Source organism: Vigna unguiculata, chromosome 5, assembly GCF_037176805.1.
Source record: "Vigna unguiculata cultivar grain cowpea cultivar isolate G323 ecotype 2 chromosome 5, ASM3717680v1, whole genome shotgun sequence".
NCBI classification, from domain to species: Eukaryota; Viridiplantae; Streptophyta; class Magnoliopsida; order Fabales; family Fabaceae; genus Vigna; species Vigna unguiculata.
Genome location: NC_140796.1, coordinates 49,925,899 through 49,949,201, shown reverse-complemented (window position 1 = coordinate 49,949,201; position 23,303 = coordinate 49,925,899). Strand labels below are relative to the sequence as shown.

The 23,303-nt window shown below is 30.4% G+C and overlaps 2 protein-coding genes and 1 long non-coding RNA gene across 3 annotated transcripts; 1 reads left to right on the top strand and 2 right to left on the bottom strand.

Annotated features, from left to right (window-relative positions):
- Positions 1-5,286: 5,286 nt before the first annotated feature.
- On the bottom strand, positions 5,287-8,634 carry LOC114183893 (uncharacterized). Its single transcript, XM_028071065.2, has 6 exons — positions 8,397-8,634; positions 8,275-8,325; positions 8,130-8,181; positions 7,239-7,297; positions 6,038-6,083; positions 5,287-5,633 (listed from the first exon to the last, which is right to left on the bottom strand). The coding sequence occupies exons 1-6, from the start codon at positions 8,493-8,495 to the stop codon at positions 5,530-5,532; spliced, it is 411 nt and encodes a 136-aa protein (XP_027926866.1). The 5' UTR covers positions 8,496-8,634; the 3' UTR covers positions 5,287-5,529.
- Positions 8,635-16,534: 7,900 nt separating this feature from the next.
- LOC146886518 (uncharacterized) lies at positions 16,535-19,588 on the bottom strand. The gene is made up of 2 exons (XR_014994843.1): positions 19,285-19,588; positions 16,535-18,258 (listed from the first exon to the last, which is right to left on the bottom strand). It is a non-coding gene; the product is annotated as an uncharacterized LOC146886518 (long non-coding RNA).
- LOC114183791 (myb-related protein 2) lies at positions 18,675-21,026 on the top strand. The gene is made up of 7 exons (XM_028070931.2): positions 18,675-18,848; positions 18,931-19,146; positions 19,236-19,312; positions 19,444-19,501; positions 19,582-19,666; positions 19,787-19,856; positions 20,028-21,026. The coding sequence occupies exons 2-7, from the start codon at positions 18,936-18,938 to the stop codon at positions 20,787-20,789; spliced, it is 1,263 nt and encodes a 420-aa protein (XP_027926732.2). The 5' UTR covers positions 18,675-18,848; positions 18,931-18,935; the 3' UTR covers positions 20,790-21,026.
- The last annotated feature ends 2,277 nt before the right edge of the window (positions 21,027-23,303 follow it).

Below are 23,303 nucleotides of genomic sequence, written 5' to 3'. Positions count from 1 at the left end.
CAATCTTTCGTGGAGGCGGATCGGGGGCAGAGCCGCCAAGAACGGAGGCTCCGCAGACACCGTCACCACTTCGAGCGAAAGAATCGGAAATGCGTCCGCCGTGCAGTGGCTTCCTCTGCTCAGATAAGATCAAGTAGTGTTGAGGGTTTGTTTAGGGTTTGTTATCTGTTTAAATAGTACCAACTTCTCTTTTTCATATTACCAAAATACCCTTATTGTATAATCAACCTCTCTGGTTCTAGATTGAAAAAAAAAATACAACTCATTATTATTCTATTTACTAGTGTAAACACAGGCGCTATCGCGCCTGTGTGTATGCATCTTTTAAACTTAAATGTTATTAAGTTAATATATAAGCTAAAATTATAATATTAGTAGATGATAATATTGTAATGTTATTAAGTTAATATATAAACTAAAATTATATTTATTAAAAATAAAGTGAAGTATATCAGAACAGATGAAAAAATAACCATTGATAAATAAAGAAGAAGAAAAGAAGCATAGATAGCCGATTTTATAAAAAACTTGTAAAAGTAATGGTCAATTTTAAAAAATTTAATAAATTATTATATTTAAAGGGTAAACTTGGTATTTTGAAATGTGGACACAAAAAGGAGAATCCCCTTTATATATTGTTATAGATTTACTTATCAATATTTAAATTTAGTTGTATAATTTGAGTAATATTAACTTTAAAAGTTACTGTAGGTTATAGAAATGAGACTGATCTTAATGGAAAAATTCTACACTCATGTGATGCTTAACACCCAAGTTTGTCCTTCAAAAATACAAAAACTATGTAAATTTAGAAGAAAAGTAATTTATTATTGTTTGTAAATAATTAAATATAATCAATTAAAAAAAATGTATCCTAAAATTATTTTTCTTAAACTTAAAACATAAAGTAGATAATAATACCACAAAGTGTAATCAATAGATGGTGATAATTATAATAAATCATTGTCGTTTTCTTTTTTATTGCAAACAATTAAAGATGATATTTCATTCTTTGTTTTTCTTTATAATTTGTTTTAGCAGCGAACGCAAAATTAAAATTTAAGATTTGTAAACACTACAACTAAAATTAAAATCTAAGACTGTATAAAATATCTAATTCCTGCCACTAATTCCTGCCACTTAAGATAACTCTGTTGCGCATCGACTTTAATGAAATATGCAACACATATTTATAAAATTAGTTTATACAGAAGTAGAAGAATATAAAAAAATAAAATTACAAATTACAAATTAAAGGTTAACTAATTTTAATTTACATCATTTTTTTTCTAGATAATTATTTTTGAAAAACTTATCCGAAAAGGTATATATCCATTGGAAATGTAAGACAACATCGTTATTACATTATATGCTTCTCTATAATATAAGTTATTATCAAAATGAATTTTCCCTCCCTTTAATCTAAACAACTGGTTCATATGAACAAAAATTACACGGTGAAACACTACCCATTATTATAATAGTATTGCAAAATAGACGTACAAGAAATCAGTATCAAATTAGTTGTAGTGAACTAATTTAATATGAAAATAACAATTTTATAAATAAAAGGAAGTATGCTATATTGGTTGTTTGGAATAACATAATTTTAATATTTTGAGTATCAAAACATTCAAATAAAACAAGTCCTGGAGCATTAAAATTGTGTTATGTGAGCGTGGTGGTGAGGATAATCTGAACTTGTTACTAAGTTAGGATGAGTGGTGTTAGGTTATGCGGGTCGCGGGTTAACTCGTGCCGGCTAAGAGTTATGTAGGCCAGACTTTGGCGAACCTACGGGTTCAATATCTTGACTTGCCTCGCGTATTTTTGGTGGGTCGGTCCGCTGGGTCAAGCCCACTTTGTCATCTTTATCAAAACCTTTACACACTTCGCAAACTTCTTCCTTCGCTCCTTTTCACCATCGTTGTATTCTTACTATGAAGCTTTTTGATATTGTTGTCGTGTGGTACCGTCGTTTTCATCTCTTCTTCTTGCATTGTTGAAGCTCCACTTGGCTTCCTCCATTGGTTCGTTGTCTCTCCATCGTGTTGCAACACCACTCCAGGTTGTCGCACACCTTCACCCAAGACTTACTTTCTTCTTCTCTTCTCGACCACTCCAAAACGTTGTTGTCACACTTGTCAACACCTTTAGTGGAAGTCTAGTTCGTTCTTCATCGTAGTAGCTTGATGACTGTTTCATAGTAACCATTTCCCAGCAATCATTTCCCAACAAGTGCACTGGTGCGTAGTAGTATCAACAAGTGCCATATGCACATGAATTTAGTAAGTATATTGATAGTTAGCTTTTGGAATTTTATTGCTTGTGATAAAGAGTGCATGTAAAAATAGATATTAGTAATTAGATTGAATGGAGTAGGGGCTATGAATTGATTTCATCTCATCTTCTTTTACCATACCACTACCATCTTATTTACTTAGTATGCAAATCATTCAATGTCCTAAGAGTACTCTTACTATGTAGATCTAGGTTCATCCCTAAATCACTAGAACCTAAGGACTTAAAATCCAGTGTGATTCCTCATCTCCTGGCTTGGTAGAATGAATTCTTGCTTTAATGTGCAAAACTTTTTCCTCCAACATCCCCTTTAGCATGCAATGGAGCATCTAGTACAAGTATGATGATTGATTGGACCGCAAGTTGAAATTATTCTTTCAACCAAATCCAAACTAGTGAAATAGGATGAGTCGTCAATTCATCCACACAAGTTGAGACTAGGGATGTCAAAAAAATCTGTACTCGCAGATAAAACTCGCAACAGGTAGGAAACAAATATTAAAAATGGATACCCACTACCCGTAGGTACGGGTATTTTTGATACTCGCATGTTAACGGGGCGGGTACAGATATCATAGTATTCGTACCCGCTATACTTTAATTTACAAAAATACCCTTTTATATATATATATATATATATATATATATATATATATATATATATATATATATATAGTAGTAAAAAACATTCTGACCTAATTTTTTTTAAGTTATACATCTTATCTTGTCTTCTGTCTTTATTCTTCCAACTTCAAGTATTAGTACGTTGTCTTCTTCCAAGTACACCCTTGACATTCTTCTCTTTCCTTTTTTGAAATTGGACCTATACATCAAACCTTATATAGATAGTGATGTTTATGGTATGCTTGTTGTCAAATGATGAAATCAAAATAAGAATACTTGGCACGTGGGAGTTGAGGTTTATTATTTGTTTATTTTGTTTATTTTTCAGAAATCAATCGGAGAAAGTGGATTTGTTGATCAAAGCACTAATGAACGTCATTTTATATTTATTTTCATAATTATTTGGACTTGTATGAACTTGAGTTTAGTTGAACTTTATTTAAAATTTATGACAGTGATATATTTTGTTTTATTTTATTTGAATTTATGATTAAATATTTGTTTTTTAAATAATTTTGTAAATACCCGCATAACGAATACCCGACGGATATGGATACGGAACATATATTTATCCTGCAGGTAGGGTACGGGGGGACTACTACTCATACCCTACCCGCCTCGTTGACATCCCTAGTTGAGACCATTCTTCCAACTCAAATCAAACCGGTGAAATAATGTGTGATCAAGTCATCATTAAGCATAAATCAAACCACAAATAATTGAATGAAAGCAAAGATAAATACCCAAGAAGTAAAAAAATATAGAATCAGAATTGATTACATCAAACCTGGACACGAGGGAGTTCAACTACTCATCGAATATTATAATGCAATTTCAGCAATATCTACACATAAGATTTACACTAAGAGCATATATTTTGTGCCTCACAAACTCTAATTTATCCTACTGCTACATTTTGGAGCATCGATTAAATGTTTAGAATGAAGACATGAGACCTTTATTTATAGGAAATTTTGGCGGTGCTCAACCATAAGGGTTTCTTCACAAGTGGATTTCCTTCTCATCTCAACCCCTTGTCCTGGTGCTTAGCACGTGACTTTTTCCTTTTGGAAGGGTTTTCTTGACTGCTCAGCCTCATAGTTTTGTGCTCCAGATTTTCTTGCAAATAAGGTTTCCTCATGAGGCTCAACTCTATTTGTTGTGCTCAGCCAGAAAGTCAAAATATGGTGTCTTGTCTTTTCTACTTCCATAGCTAAGCTCCAGTACTGTGCTCATGAGGCTCAGCTGCATACTAGATATTTTCTTTTATTTTTACTACAAAACAACAAAATATCATTATAATTCATAAAACTCTAATTCTCAATACCTCATTTTATATTTTAAGCTTAAGGAGGTTTGTTTTGTACATAACTAAAACCATTTGATACATGATAAATGTAAATTTCAAATGAAAAATTTACTTATTCTTGACACTTATCACAGCTCCTCCACCTAATCACCACAAAGTGAATGAGTGTAACTTGTATTATTTTTTCATATATTAATTACTTAAATTTTATATATTAGTGTAATAAGAAATAAGCAAGTTTTGAACGTGAATACTATATTATGTACTGGATGTGGACCATAGCTCGTGCTGATCTCAAAGATGTTTGAGATGAGATACAACAACATCAATAGATTCATCTTTGGTATACGTTGTTATGAAATAACTAATATACATCCTTTATTACATCTTATTGATAATATTGAACCATTATGGATTGAAGAAATTTAGACCGAATGAGCCAAATAGTTGTAACACAAAAATTAATCCATATTTATCTTTCCTTTTGCTTTTATTTAGTATTATATTGTCTTTATTATTTAGGACAATTTTTGGTAAGATCTATTGTTGGATTTGAATTACTGTCCAATCTTATCTATTTGGAACAGTATTTTTATTTAGTATTATATTGTCTTTATTATTTAGGACAATTTTTGGTAAGATCTATTGTTGAATTTGAATTACTGTCCAATCTTATCTATTTGGAATAATATTGTATTATTTTGAACGTAGTGATTTGAATTTATTACAATTGTAAACATAAAAAAAAAAACTGAAAATATTAGATCGATTAATGTCATAACCAAATATAATATCTGCTGCTTTATTTTTAAAATACTTGTAGATATTAGATCACCCAGTACCATAATCATTCTAATAGTCCTTTAAAAACTAATGTTTCCACCTTTTCAAGATATAAAATTTGTTTCTCCAAAATCGATCTAATAGTCAAATATTTTAGAACGATTGTACAACCGACCGATGTAATATATATAAGAGATAGATGTATATTACAGGATAGATGTATATTATACTAGTGTAAAGTTTTTAAGAAATCACAGGAATGGGGGAAATAGAAAAAAATGTATAAATAAATTTAATTTTAAGAAGTCAACGTTCACCTCTATTTTTCTTTCACTTTTTCTCCAATTAAGCATAATAAAGTACATCATTTTCTGTGTGTTTTCTTCTTTGTGCTTATCTTTCCTCCCATCCAAACATAACAAACTAGAGCAGTATTTACACAGGTAAAAAAACAAAACTCTCTTCAGCACACATTGTGATGAATGCATGGTCACATCAAGACAGCAATTATCTCATTTTATTGACTTTTGAATATTTTCATTCTTTGATGGCGGAGATGAGTATGCTGCATGATAAGAGGAGGAAAAAAGTTGTGCCACAGCTGGAACAGCACCACCTGCATTATGCCAATGAAACTTTTATCAGCATGAAACAAACTTCACCCCTTGTCCTGCTATAAATGAAGACTTCCGAATTCCAATACTTGAATTGTCAGATGATGACATGATAAACCCAGGTTACTATTCTTCAATAATTAACACAATAAAAAATAATAAGTTCACGGTTTCAATCAAGAATCTAGACTGTTCAAATGTACAGATAGAATCGCTAGCACTCCATAGAAACAGAAAACATTTGGTAAGTATGTGTTCTCATAAAAGTTTTTTCACTTCTCAACGCAACAAAGTCTTGTAGGTGTTTTTTGTTCTCACAAAACTTTCCATAGAAAGTTACAAATTCAAAAAAACAGAACACAGAAATATACACATGCCAGCAAAAAACAACAAATTCAGAACTCACCTGCCAGTCCCGCGCATGCTGAAGAGAATACTATCACAGGGGGTGCCTGAATTGCAGAGAAGTTATGTCAATAAGATGGTAAAAATATTTTCACTTGATTAACAAGGAACACAGTATTCAAATGTGCAATTTATGAGTCAAAAACTCTCACATGCTTCATCATCTAAGAAGCTTAATTCTTTCCGAATGATACTGCAAAATATATTATGACTGCCCCCAATGGCACAAATTATACAATTAGACGAAAAAGAAATGGTTCCAGCTGAATTTACAGGTAATGAAAAACACTAAAATTGTTTACCTGGAAATCAACCAATGATGTATGCATCAAAACAAGACCGATACAAAATGGAAAACAATGATGATCCAAGATGGTGCAGACAAACAACATCAGCAGTTTTAGAAAATGTGAACAAAATTTCTTCATAAAGAAAAGTTCAAAGTGGATGGAGAAAAGTAACTTTTAGAATGGCCACTTCAAGAACATAACAAAAGACAAACCCAACAAGTCTTCCCAACAATATTGTTTCCCCTTTTGTTAACTGAAAATAAACCATCTATCTAGTGCAAAATTTAGCCATCAAAGAATTTTGTATGTAGAAAACACAACATAATCAGTGAATTCTCCTGCTTTAAGTTCTGTTTATATTTTATGATTTTTTTGCAGATTCATCTCACTTCTATTTAAAATGACAAAATGAGTTTAGATCATCAGAGAAAACAAAGGAGTCTGGGTCACGAGGGTTGTACCTTTACCACTGTATGAAAGTTACAGGGTTATAGTATCAGTTAACTCTCTCATGATGTCATAAATATAGAATAATTTCAATAGCTAGAGAAACTTAGTTAGGGGCCAAATGGTTTTATTTTGTACATTTAAGAATTTTCATAACTTTACCAACTACAGTACAGCGTCAGTTTATTAGAAGGTTAACAAGAAAGAAGTGCAGTCTCTTGGTTAAGAATCTTTCCCTGATTTCTTATTAAAGAAAGGAAATATCAAAGTTCATAACTATTTTAAAGAACATAATATGACGAGCTGAAGTTATACTCAGAGTTAACTAGTCAAAGATTTACATCTCCTAAGTATTGAATACGAGGAAAAACCATGAACTAGTGTTATGAAAATAAAAAAATTAGCAAAAAAACAATGAACAAAAGCTAAAAACAACAGAAAGAGAAAAAACAATAATGAACTTACACCAATGAAAAAATGCAACCACATGGGTCCTTTTATTCTTCTCTGGACAATTGGCATAACTGCATTGGACAACAAAAAATTACTTCGGAAACCTGAATATGTTAAATACATAAAACCAAGCAGTCTTCACGGACAAAAGATTCAGTGTAATGTTGCAATCATCTAAGAAAATAAGAAAAAATATATACGTATAGAGTTTCATGCTAAAAAAAAAATAGTTCAGTTTCTAAATATTAAAAAGTTCTAATTAATCATTTGATCCTTACATTTGTGCCAAGTTATCGTTTTAGTCCCTATATCTACACCAGGCGATTCTTCTCTTACATTATAGTCTTTATTTATACCTCAATTTTAGACAGTTTTATACTATCAGAAAGCTAACAAGGGTTAAAACAAAAACAAATGCTTGTGTAAGACTAAAATATAGAGCTTTTAGATATAAGAACTAATATAAAAAATTAGTGTATATGTAGGAACAAATGATTAATTAAGCCTATGAAAAGTTAAATTCTTCAGTTTGGAAGGTGAACAGTTGCAAGAAATAAAGCTTGCAAACCACTCAAACTTCAGCTTTGTATGGAAACACATTTACCGTTAAATGGATATTTACCATACCATTTTTTCAATGGGAACAAGTACAAGAAAGTGTGGTGTCAAATTTCAATTACACTAAACCTAACTTCAATACAAACAAACACATACTAAATCGTTCTCATAATGTCTACATAACTCAAGTTTCTGTACAACATGATGGACAAAGCATTTCTATACATAGTGTTCCTATTTCCCGATAACAGTCTGCAACTGCTCACCATTCATTACTTCTTTAATTTCAGAGAATCTTAGCAAACTTGTTAAAAAATAATCAAAAAGTGGGAGCAAAGTGTATACCAAGATTAAATCCATAAAATGCACTAGCCGTGCCGCCAACGGCAGAACCAATCTGAAATGTTCAAACCCCACAAAGAAAGATCAGAAATTTCGCACACCCACATACATATAGAAGAAAAAACCGAAATGGGTGAGAATAATTCACCATGGAGAAGCTATCCCTGATGAGAGGCGAAACGGTCCAGTGACTAGTTTCCTGAATCAAAAGAATGAAATTGGTAAGAGATGAAGAGAGAAAAGAATAACAATTATTGGAAAGAAATATACCATGCGGTTTGAAAGGGGTCCTGCGCAGTGATGGCATCGAATATTTTGAGTACTGTTACTGAGTTTGGAGGCTTCCATGTTATTATCACTGTGCTGCATACAGCGTAACCTAACCAGAACAGAATAACCCTCTCTCCGATTCGTGCTAGTCCAGGAACGCACACGTGATCTTGGTTATGCTAAGAAACAAACTATACAAATCAAATGCATAAATTAGATGCAGATAATAGAAAGAAAAAGGTAAACAGAGCTAGAAGAGATGTTACTTATACAAGTGAAAAGGAAAAAATTGATAAAAAATATACTTTTAATTTTATTATTATTTAGGATTTATGATAATAGTAATAATAACAATTTATAATATTTTTTCTTTTCAAAAAGAAATATATAATATATTTCAAAATCTCCGTGTATCTGTCAAAACAAAAGGATAGTTGGAAGTTAAAGACGTGTATAACAACAATTGTTTTCATATTATTTTTTACAGGACAACGAAAATCAAGTTTAATTATAATTTTTTTAATAAAAAGAAGTTATATTTTATACATATAATTTTCAACCACTTAATTAAGGTTAAGCCACTTAATTAAGGTTAAACGATACTATCTTCCACGAAAAAAAAAAGTTGTTAAGTAGTAAAAAACTAACTAACTTTGCAGTATACTTCATCGATTTGTAATTGTATTTTGTCTTCATATAAATTAACAAAATCATTTTCCTTCTAGTTGCAAAATATAGTCTTCACTATATTTTTAATAACAAAAATTCTGAAGACTTGTTTTGATTTAAAACGGATAAACTATCAATTTTGTAAAACTCGGTTTTTTCTCTTTCTTTTCCTTTTAAAATTATTTGTGTTCGGTTAAATTAAAAAGGTAAAGTCATTTCATTTGTCTTTTTACATCAATTCTTGGTTTAATTATGTCTTTGATCCTCATTTTGGAGTCAAAATCTCAAAATGGTACCCAAATTTTTAAAAGTATCAAATTGATCATTTTTTTGTTAAAACGTCTCATGTTTGCCATTTCCGTTAAGTCAAGGTTGACGCCGTTAGAGGGAGTGTCACGTGTCAGTTCCTCAATTTTTTGAATTTCTTTATTATTTTTGAATTTTTTTTTTTAAATTTTTTAAAAAAAATCAAAAAAATTGTCACGTGTCAAGCTATTATCGCGTCACGTGACAGTGACAAAGTGATGTGACAGTAATAATGACACGTGTCAGTATTACGCTATGTGTCATTTCCTTAGTCTCAATTTGGTCCCTTTATTTTAATTTGTCTTAATTTAGTCTCAATTTTTGTAAAAATTAGCAATTTTGTCCCTCTCCAAATTGAAATCAAATTTAATTTCTATATAAATGTACACAAATATTTCCATCAAAATTGATATTTCAAGTAAATATTTTTAACCAAATTAAGTTCATTTAATTAATATTTTACATTGAATTTTATTTAAAATGGTTTAAAAGTTGATAATAGAAAATAATGTTAATAGAAAAAAATTCATAAATTAACTAGTTCATGTAACAATAAAACACATATAAATTTAAAATTTGAAAACAATTTTAAGTAAAGTTGAATGTGAAACATAATTTTAAATAAACTTAGCTATATTAAAAATATTTAATAAAAATATCAATTTGAATAAAAATATCAAATTTAATAAAAATATTTGTATAACATTTATATAAAATTAATTTTTGTTTCAATTTGAAGAGGGACAAAATTGCTCATTTTTATAAAAATTGGGACTAAATTGAGACTAAGGAAATGACACCTGGCATAATACTCTGCCACGTCACTCTGTCACTCCCACGTGGCACGATGACAGCTTGACACGTGACAATTTTTTTTGATTTTTTAAAAAAAAAATTCAAAAAAAAATTAAAAATAAAAAAAATTCAAAAAAAAAATAATAAAAAAATTCAAAAAATCGAGGAACTAATACGTGGCACTCCCTCTAACTGCGTCAACCTTGACTTAACGTAAAGGGCAAATGTGAGACGTTTTAACAAAAAAGGGACCAATTTGAGACTTTTAAAAATTTAGGTACTATTTTGAGATTTTAACTCCAAAACGAGACCAAAAGCATAATTAAACCTAAATTCTTTTACCTCTACATTCTATTTTTTCCTTTCAACCTTTTTCACTTTTCATGGCCACTGTTCTTCGTCTCCTCTAACTCAGCTGCAACCATTTGATGAAATAGAGGTTGAAACTGAGATTTCTGTGACGTATTCCATTTATCAAACTGAACATTTTCTTTCTTCACGTAAGTTGAACTTCAAATTTTCGTTTTCTTTTCTTTTCAATTTCGATTTGGATTATGATCATAGATCTCATTGTCTTTTTTCTTTGATCTTGTTTCTCAACTTCTTAAATGTGTTGTGGTACTTTTTTGATTGAATTTGTTTTTGTTGAGTCGGCATCTGTCAAGGTAAGTAAATTTTTTTAAAGCTTTCGAAGTGTTTTTCCTGTTTTTGGTCTTGAGATGTGTTTTAAAAATACTTATTAATATGTGTGATTGTATGAAAATGACCTGGAATTGTTCTGTTTGTGCATTTAAATGTGTTTTAGTTAGGATAGTCTCAAAAGAAAATACCGACAACAAAAGAAATTCTTTAAATATAACCTCTATAATAGCCACGGTAAAAGTCAATAATATTATCATAATTATTTATGACAAAATGAAAGTATAATAAATTTAAATTAAATTACATTTTATGTTTTAAACAAATGTTTGATTTTTGTAAAAAAAGCAAGAGTTCAAAAAAATCAAATAATACCTCACCTAAATTAATTACTATTCTCTTTATTTCTCTCTGTACATACTAATATTCTTTTTCAAGGTATACTTTTAATTAACATTACAACAAATTTAACAAATAATTTAAATTTAGTAGAATAATTTTAATCAAAGAGTCAATTAACTTGTCAACTTTGATAAATTTTGCCAATTCAAACCTCCAATTTTGTCATTTTCTTCGTACAAAATAAAGAATAAAATCTAGTCAACAATCATATTCTAGTCCTTTGTCTTTTAAAATATCAAATTAGCAAAGCCTTAAAGTCAAAAACATATTTTGAGGTACACTTAATTAATCATTTAGTGTCTTCAAATATCTACCCTTATCACTATCTTAAATTTATAATTTTCAAGTTAAATTGCACATTTTTTTAATATAGAATTTACTATTTTTAATTAATTTTGAGATATTACTTTAACTTACTTATACAGTACCATTTTTTAAAAAAACAAGTAAAAAATATTTATTTGTAGATTCTAAAACTGTAATCCCAACAAATTTTACTAGTTTTGCAATTCTATGATTTTATCAAAAACTACCCATTTCATATACTATTTTGTGAAACATTGACATTCCAATATATATATATATATATATATATATATATATATATATATATATATAATAATGAATAATCATGATTCTAGTTGTATTTAGTAATTATACTTCTATTCCTAATATGATTTGCTTTCTATCAATTACTATTATAACAAATTCAGAATATATCAAGTAAGGATAGGCTAATTGCAATAATTATACATTAATGATATACAATTTACATGTACATATATTTTTTTACATGATATGATATCAATTCAAAGAACAATGATAACAAATTATGTTGGATTTATTGTCCAATACTACTAGAGACATGACCAAATTATAATTTACAGGTAGATGAAAATATTACTTTACCAAGTATAATTGCAAGGTTGAGGTAAACTTGGAATCAACTTTCATAAGATGATGACAACTTATTGACTCTAGCAAGTTTAGTTAGGTCTATCATGACATTCGTTATCAAACTTTCCTTTATTTTCATGTTGGATGTCTTTAGCATGATGAAGTATATTAGAGATTTTACATAATTTAAATATATGACCAAATTATAATATATAAGTGGGTCTAAACCACATCTTACTAACCTAATTTTTTTTTTTGTGATGTTAAGATTAAAGTCCACTACTCATAAGATAATATTAGAGCTTTATGTTAGTGTGGTTCGTTGCACCTATTTACAACATCTAATGAATGAGTCTCTTTTAAATTTGTCACCACTTAATATTTAATATATGTGATTTACACCATCACAATAAATTACAATACCATTTTAGGTACCCTAACCATACACCAATGTGTATCCATTCATGTGATAACTTCTCAACATATTTCATCATCACATATATTCCAATGCATTTCATAAAAACATATGTATACACACTAACTCCAATGCATGCATAAAACATATGTCACTTGAGCTAGCTTAAGTTGCTTAAGCAACTAGTATTCAACCAATAGAGGAAAATTTATCACTTAAGCAACTTGACTTTGTCACTTTAAGTCCTACTAGTTATTGAAGAAAGATAATCAACACTCATCCTCAATCAAGCATTACTTTGTTGCTTGAGCAATGTGACTTGTTGCACACTTCATCAAGTTTTTTTAAAACTATGACTTTCTATCACTTGAGTAATCGTTTGTCGCTTGCACAACGAGAGCTATAAAGGAGAAATAATTGCCTTAACATATCTCCCTCAAGTCATAAGTCATAATGACATGCATTCTTTTTCTTTTTGGTATTTTAATAATTTATTGACTCAACCATTCCCAAAATAGAGGGTTGATATCTGAGAAAAAAATGTTTGGCCAATCCCACGAAAAAGACGATATAAGCTAATTGAAAATATAAAAAGCAAATAATTATATATTTTTTTTCACTCTTTATTATTTTTTTAAATCTTTTTTTAATTATTTTCTTATATATTTTTTATATTTTTATTATTATTTAAAGGGTGTCAAGCAACAAAAATGAAGAAAAATATATTTGTTTATATATATATATATATATATATATATATAATAATAGTAATAAAAGAAATTAACACTAACAAAAATTAGGAATGAATGAATCAAAAGATAAATAACATTTTACATGTGAGGAATGAAAAAACATATATCCTTGTAGCAACCCAAATGTGAATGAAGAACGCAAAAAATAATAAATTGGTAAATAATATTATCTCCCAATGCAGACTTTAGTTCTCTTTTTTCTATATGTCTCACTTTTTGGTTCCATACACTTCAACTCCTTTGTTCTCTTTCCTTCTTGAATCCAAATTCTCTACTAAGTTTTTTGGTGTTGTCCTCTGCTGAGTACTAAAAGTACAATATGTTGTTACTTGAAATAACTTTTTAATATACACTACAACAAAAATCGTCTTAGGCAACAACACAAAATTATGAGTTAAATCACAAAAATCGTGGGCTAAAGTTTAGACAACAAGTTTTTAGGCGTAGTTTAGGTTAACGTAATTGTAGGTTATAGGCCACGATTTTCAATAAGACAACAATTTTAAAATCGTTGTTTAAAATTCTCATAAAAGGCAACGATTTTGGTGTACGTGTTTTTCAAAACTTCATATTTTTAACACTGTGAGTTCTTGACATTTTCAGTCTAAAATTAAAGGGAGGGAAGAAATTCAAATTTTTGCGTTTTTGGAACTAAGTTTTGCGTTTTCAGTCAAAAAAAGATGGATGAAATATTTTCTAATATAAAAACTTTAATTTTCAGTATATTTTAGACCACATTTTTATGGATTAGCTCACATTTTTTACAAGCAACATTTATATAAATTAAAGTTTTTATGTTGCTTAAGATAGTTTTTAAGCCAAGTCTAAAAAAGTGTTGCATTTACTATATTTAGACCACATTTTTATACTCGTGATCTCGTTTAGTGTTGTCTAAAGTCATTTTTGTTGTAGTGATATTTAAAATTTTTAAAATCAATGGTCATCAAAGTATTTTGAAGGCATAGTAGAAGGACATCATAAAAAAACTCAGCACAGAATCCAAATTCTTCCTTCTTTTCTAAGTTTTTTTGTTTTTCTCCTTTTTTTTCCAAAGAAATTTAGAACTTTCTTTTCCTTCCATCACTTCAGATTCATACACGGTAATACAATTGTAATCTTAACCTTGATTACAAATGAACAATATAAAAAAGAATTAGTCATGATGACAACATATTACGATCAAATTGCAATCCAGTATTCAAGATATTGATTATAATTATTATAAAAAATATTATTTTTAATTATTAAAATCATATATTTCTCTAACTGAAAAATTCTAATGAGACACGTCATATAAATTGAATCATAGCATAATATTTTAATTATTATGAAGAATAATGTTTCTAATAATTAAACTTATATCTCCTCGAAAATCGGATATTTTAAAATATCATTTGGTCTTTGTGAGGAGTAAATAACAAGACCGAAGATATGAATAAAATTTTGAAATCATTAGAAATGGTCTGATAACTAAAGTAACTTAATTTTTTTTTTCTGCTAAAATTAAAATTTGAAAATATAAAGAAAGAATATTTCACCTTTTTCTTACTACCTACCATTAACTAAAAACCTTTTTTTTAAAACCAAACGTATTTATAGGGCAAATTTGGATGTTGATACTCAATCTATGTTAAATTTGTTGTCATGTCAAATCTAATTTAATCATATATTATAATATTCTCATATAGCTATTTATATGATCAAACCAAGTATCATCTGATTATAAAGCTGATGATATGAATTGAAACTAGGACAATCCCATCACACAAAATAATGTAAAAAAAGGAAAAAAAAAAAGTGGAAAAGGTTCTGGAATTATCGAAGTGGGAAACACCAATTAATTAGCAGGGAAACAGTCCAATGTCAACCAACAAGGTCACTTCTTAGATGAAAAGTGAAAGGCAACCTCAAATTTTGTTAAAACATCTAAACATAGCAATTCCCATAATAGATATCAATACTAAGGTGTTGGTTGTCACAATGTATGCTACTGAAAAGCATCTGATTACAATTAGTAAAAAGATAGGTAGGGAAGTGAGAATCCATTTTTTGTGGCTTCTGGAGAAGAAGAATAACATAATTCTTTACTTGAGAATATAATATAAGGGCTTTAATCTAAATTAAGATTCTCATATTCTCATTCTCAAGAATCTTTGAACTTTCCTTTTCCCTTCTTTATTTTTTTTTCTCTCCCTTTTCCCTTCTGGGAATAGCATTCCGTGGTCATTTCTAGCTTTTCATTTCAACCAATGCCATCATGTGTGCTCAACCAAACCACTCTCAAGAAATGGTTTTGGTTTGCTCATGATTGACCATTTATTAGTCCACAACTTCATTCTCACCGTGTCTGTCCTATGCCTGTCAGAGAGGTCAATATCGTAGATTGACGTTATTTCTAGTCGATATGAAATTTTCAACGCATATTTTTTACATTCAAATATATACATCTCAAACATGTAACTAGATATTAATAAGTGATTCTATAGTAATTCGATAGTGAATGGAACAATAGATCAAACAAATAACAGATTTAACAGATTTTGGTAAGATAACTTTAACATGTAAAAACATAATGGAACTGTATATAAACCAAGAATAAAAGTTAATGTCCCATGTCACAGGTGGGGCATCTCCATATTGCAAGATAAAGCCAATGGGATACTACTAGAAAGAGATAAGTACTCCTCGGTTCTGTACAAGCACATACTCTTTAAAGATTCGAAAGACTTGAAAGTAGCAAGGACAGTTTGGCAGCACCAAGTAAAGATGAATATCATTATGGGAAAAACAGTTCCACACAAGAATGAGCATGGTATCAAAGCTGCAAAAACAAAGTTATGCCATAAATGGATTTGGTTTTGAAGGCTTTGCTGCTTTCTGTGATTATATAAACACAAACTCAAACAGTCAAAGAAAGTGGTACCAACAAATTATACATGGTTAAATCTCATTGCATAAAGAAAAACCAGTCATCATTGACTCCTACGTACAGAACCTCTAATTGCATGGTCAACAATGATATAAAACTAATCAAGCTATGCAGAACTATATACTAATTGGTAGATAGAAGCAACACTAAAAAAGATGAACGTAAAGGTTAGTTTCCTTTATTCTCTGCCAATAACATCTTCATTTTGAATTTTTCTATGCTTATGTTCTTTTCACTGTCACCTGAGAGTATAATGTTAAACATCTCCGTATTTTTGCAATGGGATACATTCTAGACTAAGATAAAGTAGACCGTGAAGACTTGTTAATTATGAGTGTTTTTTTTTTTTTTTTTTTTTTTTTTTTATTTCTGATGAGTTTTTAAGTCTTGTTTTGGTGCTCAAGAACAACTTCAAATAAATAATGCTCTTGCCAAGTGGTTATAGGAAGTCCATCTAAGGAGCAAATTCGATATCAAGATGGAAAAAGTACCAAATCAATCCTCTTGCTCATATTATTCCAATCCACATGCAAGAAAACTACTTAGGAACTCAGCTTTAACTTTGTCTAAAGTCTCTCGGGATTCTCCTGGCAGCATTAAATATTCTCAAAAATCAGAATCAAGAACAAGAACAAGGAGAAGTGATATCAAGATACTGTTCAAGGAATCTTTGCGGTTTAGCCTATTTATTTCATTGTTTCTATAAGTTCTCCATAAAATGTCCATCTTACATGCAACACCTGATAAATGGATATCACCAAATCATATAAGGTCTGCAAATTATTGGAAGTTCTAAATCGAATAGAAATAAAACTAATTTATATGTGCAAGCTTCACTTTATAAGACGGTTTTATAAGAGTGTATTAGGTTTAAATTTCACTTCTTAACATAATATCAAAATTATGTGTTAGAATTTATGGAAGTGAAATTTGTTGTTGAGGGGTGTGTCTACTCTCACATTTGTGTTACGTCCAGCTGGCTGTTTCTTGTATTTATATACATATATTATGCTGTAATTTGTTGTGTATTAGCTGTTAATAATATAATTGTTATTGGTGGATTTTTAATGAGAGTACTACACCACTTACCCTTAGAGCACAGTGTGCAACACTAAGCTTAGTTGTTTCTTTTCCAATTGAATAATGGAGATTTGCATGCACTTGACACATGCATTGCCTGAGGAAAGCGTGGCTTTAATTAAAACTGAATCGGATTCTAATACATTTTGTAATGATTTTGGTAGTGGGTTAACATGGTATATGCCATTTAATGAAAGGAAAGTTCTCCATGGATAAGAACAAGTTTATAGAGGAAAAAAGTTAAAAGTGGGTGTGGTAACATAAGGAATGACAAATGTACCTATTCTTACACAAGAATCAGCTACATTAACCATGGTACAAGTCAAGGGCAAGGGAAGTGGTCCTATGCAGTAGTACTGTGTTTAACCAAATGCAAGTATAAAAGCAAGTACAATTCTTCTATCTTTCCCTTTTTATCAGGTCCCTCCTACTTAGGATTCCAGAGGATGGGGCCAGAGGTTTTGTGCCAAAGAAAGAATGAAAAGTTCAGGGTCCATCTTCCTTATATTTTAAACGGTGCAGGCTGAATAAGTACCAAACTTATTGAAGGAGACAAAACAGAACGTATTCTTATTCTATTCCTTACCTCCAAACAGTTCCATGAGAAACAAGCATCTTCCACAATTATTTTTAACCTTCCTTTGCATGCTATGGTGCTCTAGTCAATGGAATCCTTCAACTGCAGTTAAGGCCTTCCTTCGTGTCTTTGTCTCAAAACTTTGCCAAAGATAAACCTTGCCCAACCTCATATATCATGCTACTAAAGAACTATGTATGTACATTAAGAAAGGACTTGTAAAATGGCAGCAAGATCAAGGTTTGGAACAACAAATTTAGGCTTCTAAGTTCTCAGAATCTTCCTCTAAAACAAAAATAATGGCTGTTCCAAGTCCAGAGGGATATCAGATTCTCCAGAACCAAGTCAGAAGAAAAAGGAAATACTCCTTCAAATGTGAGCATACGATTCCCACTTTTTACCTGGCAAACGAATAAAAATGCATATTGGGTTAAAATTTGAAGGATCAGTTCTGGAACCTAATGCAGTTTACAAATTGATATTTGCAGATAACTTTTTTTACATATCTAAATATTAAAAATGTTTTTGAATTATATGCAATTCCTGCATAATGTGTGTGGAAAAAAGGTTGTGCATGAAAAAAAAAATAGACTATTTCCGAAGCTTTATTGCTGAGGAACTCAAATGGAAAGCAATATCTGAGAATGGAAAATGGAACTAGAAAATGGGGTCCATTGGTGAACAAAAGTAGGAAAGAATAATATCTAATTTTCAGGTCACCGCACAAGGATTAAGTTGGGTTTTCTATTGGTTCTATCCAAGATTCCATTGGATTACCAGCTCCCTCCAGCTCTCTTATAAATACCAGTTTCAGCATGCTTTCCACTGAAGAGAAGTGTGATAGGAAAAACAAGACAAGCACATCAAGCATTCAGAAAGTATCTTAATTGTTAGTACCAGGGCTTGTAACAATTAATCTTGAAACTAAAGCTTCTTCTAGTTTCATCTTCCATAGGTTGAAAGTGATCAAGAGAATACACAAGTCATCAAGGTAACTACATAACTGGTGTTCAGCTCTAGAAACTAAGTTGTTAGTTTTTATGTTACAGGGTGCTTATAAGTGGCTTTTGTAGGTGGAATGTACCATCATCACCAACACCAAGGAAAAAACATTCATTCTTCTTCCAGAATGCCAATCCCTTCTGAGAGGCACATGTTCCTTCAAACAGGAAATGGGTCTGGAGATTCTGGACTTGTGCTTTCAACTGATGCTAAACCAAGATTAAAATGGACAGCAGATCTTCATGCCAGATTTATAGAAGCAGTCAATCAGTTAGGAGGAGCTGACAGTGAGTACACAAGTCACCTTGTGGATCATCAAATCTTGAGGATCATAGAATTTTAGTTCACTGATGCAATTATAATATTTCTATTGCAGAAGCAACTCCAAAAACAGTAATGAAACTCATGGGAATTCCAGGGCTTACCTTATACCATTTAAAGAGCCATCTTCAGGTGCGTGCATCGTTACATCAGTACTTGCAAACCATTTTGAATTTTGCATTCAAAAAGCTACAAACCAAGAATTCATTTTTCCTTCTTAAACTTGTCTGGTGCAATTACTGATATTTCCTTTTTGTCATCAGAAGTATAGATTGAGCAAGAATCTGCATGGACAAAGCAACAACGTGACACACAAAATGAGTAAGATACCAATCTCTTTCATTTTCTGATCTACTAATGAGCCATAGAGCTCTTATTGATGGTTAAAATTACCTTAACAGCAACAAGTGCAACAACTGGGGAGAGACTTTCTGAAACCAGTGGGACTCACATGAACAAATTAAGCCTTGGACCGCAGGCTAACAAGTAAGAAAAACTAAACATTTTTCACATGCTTCATGTAATCTTGTTTAACATGACATGGACATTCAGTTGCTTAAATATTTTGTAGTAGTGATGCTAATTTTCAGTGCCTTTTTTATCCAGAGATCTGCATATAAGCGAGGCACTGCAGATGCAGATTGAGGTGCAGAGAAGACTCAATGAACAACTTGAGGTGAAATCTAAGTGGCAACTTACTAAGCATGCATTTTCCATTCCATATTCATATAAATAAATTAGTCTATGCACTAATGTATAAAGTGTTTTAATTTGTCATCCAAATACAAACTATTGTATATCCTAAATTTATTAACTTTTACAATAACTACCTTAAAAATCTTATCAGGTACAAAGACACTTGCAGCTTAGGATTGAGGCACAAGGAAAATACCTTCAGTCTGTGTTGGAGAAAGCACAAGAGACTCTTGGGAGACAAAATTTGGGAATAGTGGGACTTGAAACTGCAAAAGTTCAACTGTCAGAGCTGGTGTCAAAAGTGTCATCTCAGTGCCTTAACTCAGCATTCTCAGAGCTGAAGGAATTGCAAGGATTTTGCCCTCAGCAAACACACACCAACCAGCCAAACGATTGCTCAGTGGACAGTTGCCTCACATCCTGTGACAGATCACAGAAGGAGCAAGAGATTCAAAATGGCTTCAGACACTTCAGCAGCCATGTGTTCATGGAACAAAGGGAAGCCACAGAAGCTCCCAACAACCTTAGGAACCGTGAACTCAATTGGTGTGATGATGGGAAAAAGAACACCTTCCTTGCCCCATTGAGCAGGAATGAAGAAAGAAGAAACTTTGCCGCTGAAACCGGTCCTGGCAACTTATCCATGTCCATTGGACTTGAAAGAGAAACAGAAAACAGAAGCAGCATGTATCCTGAAAACCTAATCACAGAAAACCAATCAGAAGGTGAGTTCCAGCACCGGAACAGAATCAAGACAGAAACAATGAAACCAGTGGATGAAAAAGTTTCTCAAGATTATAGGATGCCAGCTTCTTACTTTGTAGCAGCAAGATTGGACCTAAACAACCACGGAGACAATGAAGCTGCAACCACTTGTAAACAACTGGACTTGAATAGATTCAGTTGGAGCTGAAAAGATAGAAGAAAAAAAAAATACAGTTATGCTTCTTCAAGATTTGATCAGCGTAAAAGAAGAACAGTAGGAACAATGTTGTTAATTGTTACTACTATACAATATCAGCTGCTCTTTCCTTCACCATAGATAAGTAATTTTTAGCGAAATGAAATAAGAACAAGACCAGTGATCAAATTTGTAAACAATCATTAGGAAGGTAATAGTTCCAGCAACATTCGGTTTTGTTCTGCTTTATTCACAATTCAACAGCATTCAAAGAAGTTAGTAACATGCATTATTCTCGAAAATAGCGTTAATCTCAGATGCATGCATATAGATCTTAGGTTATTTTAAATTCTGAACTGTTCAACATGAAAAAATCAAGATCTAACCCTGAACCGCATTAATATTTCGAGAACCTCTCTGTTGCGGCGTAACACAAAAATAAACTTTTAACATTCTTACATTTTGCCAAATATATTAAAAAACTTATGAATTATTCAAAATAATTTTAGAATGGTAATTTCACATGATCCAAAATTAATTTTTAACTATTCCTGGTATCTCAAAATTTTCCTTAGTAATATTTTTTTATCACAATTTCTTTGTTTTTGTTGAAGCGCACTTAGTGAGCTGAAGGAAAAAATGGAAGAGAAGACATGAATGCAGTGAAGGCAACTTCTTCAGTAGCTCCATAATTTCAACCTGTCTCACAATTTTTTTCTCTTACGAAGTGTGGAATGTAAAATTTATATTTTAGATTGTATTTTGAACATATTTTTCATTTTTATTTTGAAATATATAATTTAAAATATAAATTTTTATATTTTAAAATATACGATCTCTAAAATAGATAGTATATTTTAAAATGCATTTATATTTTAAATTATACAAGAATGTGTTTTTTATTTTATGTTTCAAAATGTGTAATTTAAAGTATATTTTTTATTTTATACATTCTGAAATGTATAATTTCAAATAAAAATATATGTATTTGGAAGGATTAAATATGTTTTTGGTCCCTTAACTTTTAGTAAAAATTGGAAATAGTTTCTCTTCGAAATTTTAGACCAATTTAGTCTCTCATCTTTAGAAACGTATGAATTTAATCATTTTAATCAAATTTTGTTAAGTTTATTTGATGTTTCAAATACATTTCATGATAATATTTGAGTTGCTTGTACCCTTTGACACATTTTCACTTTAATATTAAGTCAAATATTATTATACAATGCGTTTGAAACTTTAAAAAAATTTAATAAAAAATGATTAAAAGGAATAACTCCACCATATTTAAGAGTTGGAGATTAAATTGGACCAAAATTTTGAATAGAGACTAATTTTAATTTTCAGTGAAAAGTTAAGGTGACTAAAACCATATTTTGAATTATGTACTGAAATAAAAAAAAATGAAAATACAGATTAAAATTATAACAATGCAGGAAGAAGCTGCATGTAGTGAAAGGTGTAGAAAAGAGCTGAAATAATTGACTCATTCAACCGATAGGCCAAAACCCACAAGTTTCAAGTGTTTGGGGTCAAATAATGTTTTTTTCATATCTTATGGTCAGAAGTATTTGTTTGCAGTGAATGCTATGCTATTATTATTATTATTATTATTATTATTATTATTATTATTATTATTATTATTATTATTATTATTATTATTATTATTATTATTGAAAAAAAAAATCCATACACATGAAACTCGATTACATTTAATTGAGGACATACCTAGAATATTGGCACGTTAATTAGGTGTTAACAATATTGACAATAACTTCGCCCTCCGATTATTTTGGTCCTTAACATATAAATTGATTATATATATATATATATATATATATATATATATATATATATATATATATATATATATATAACCTAGAGACTTAGTTTATATGACAAATTTTGAACTCAATTAAAAAAAATGACATTTTAACCTAAAACTTCATATTAAAGAATGCACTTCAGTACTTTATTTCTTCCATTTGTTTCCTTATATACTTGAAACATGTTGGAACTGTCTAACACTACAGGTCACGCACACACACAATATGCAGAGAAAAACAGGATAAAAATTTTCTTATTAACTGCAACAGCAATACACAAATTATATAAACTGTCAGGATGACAGTTATTACAATCACACACGAAATATTATAGTTATTGCAACTATAAAAGAAACAAACAACTCTTTGATTAATTTCAACACTCCCTCTTAATCAAAGAGTCCAAACACCTTACACCCAAGAACTCTCTCAATCTTTCAAACCTCGTCTGTTTGAAAGATTTTGTGAAAATATCAGCAACCTGTTCTTCAGTACCACAATGCACCAGTTCAATTCTACCTTTGCTGACTTGATCTCTCAAAAAATGAAATTTGGTCTCAATATGTTTACTTCTGCCATGGAAAACTGGATTCTTGGAAAGACATATTGCAGATTTGTTATCTACAAACAACTGCACAGGTCTTGCACACTTCACCTTAAGTTCATCCAGTAAATTTTCCAACCACAAGCACTGACTAGC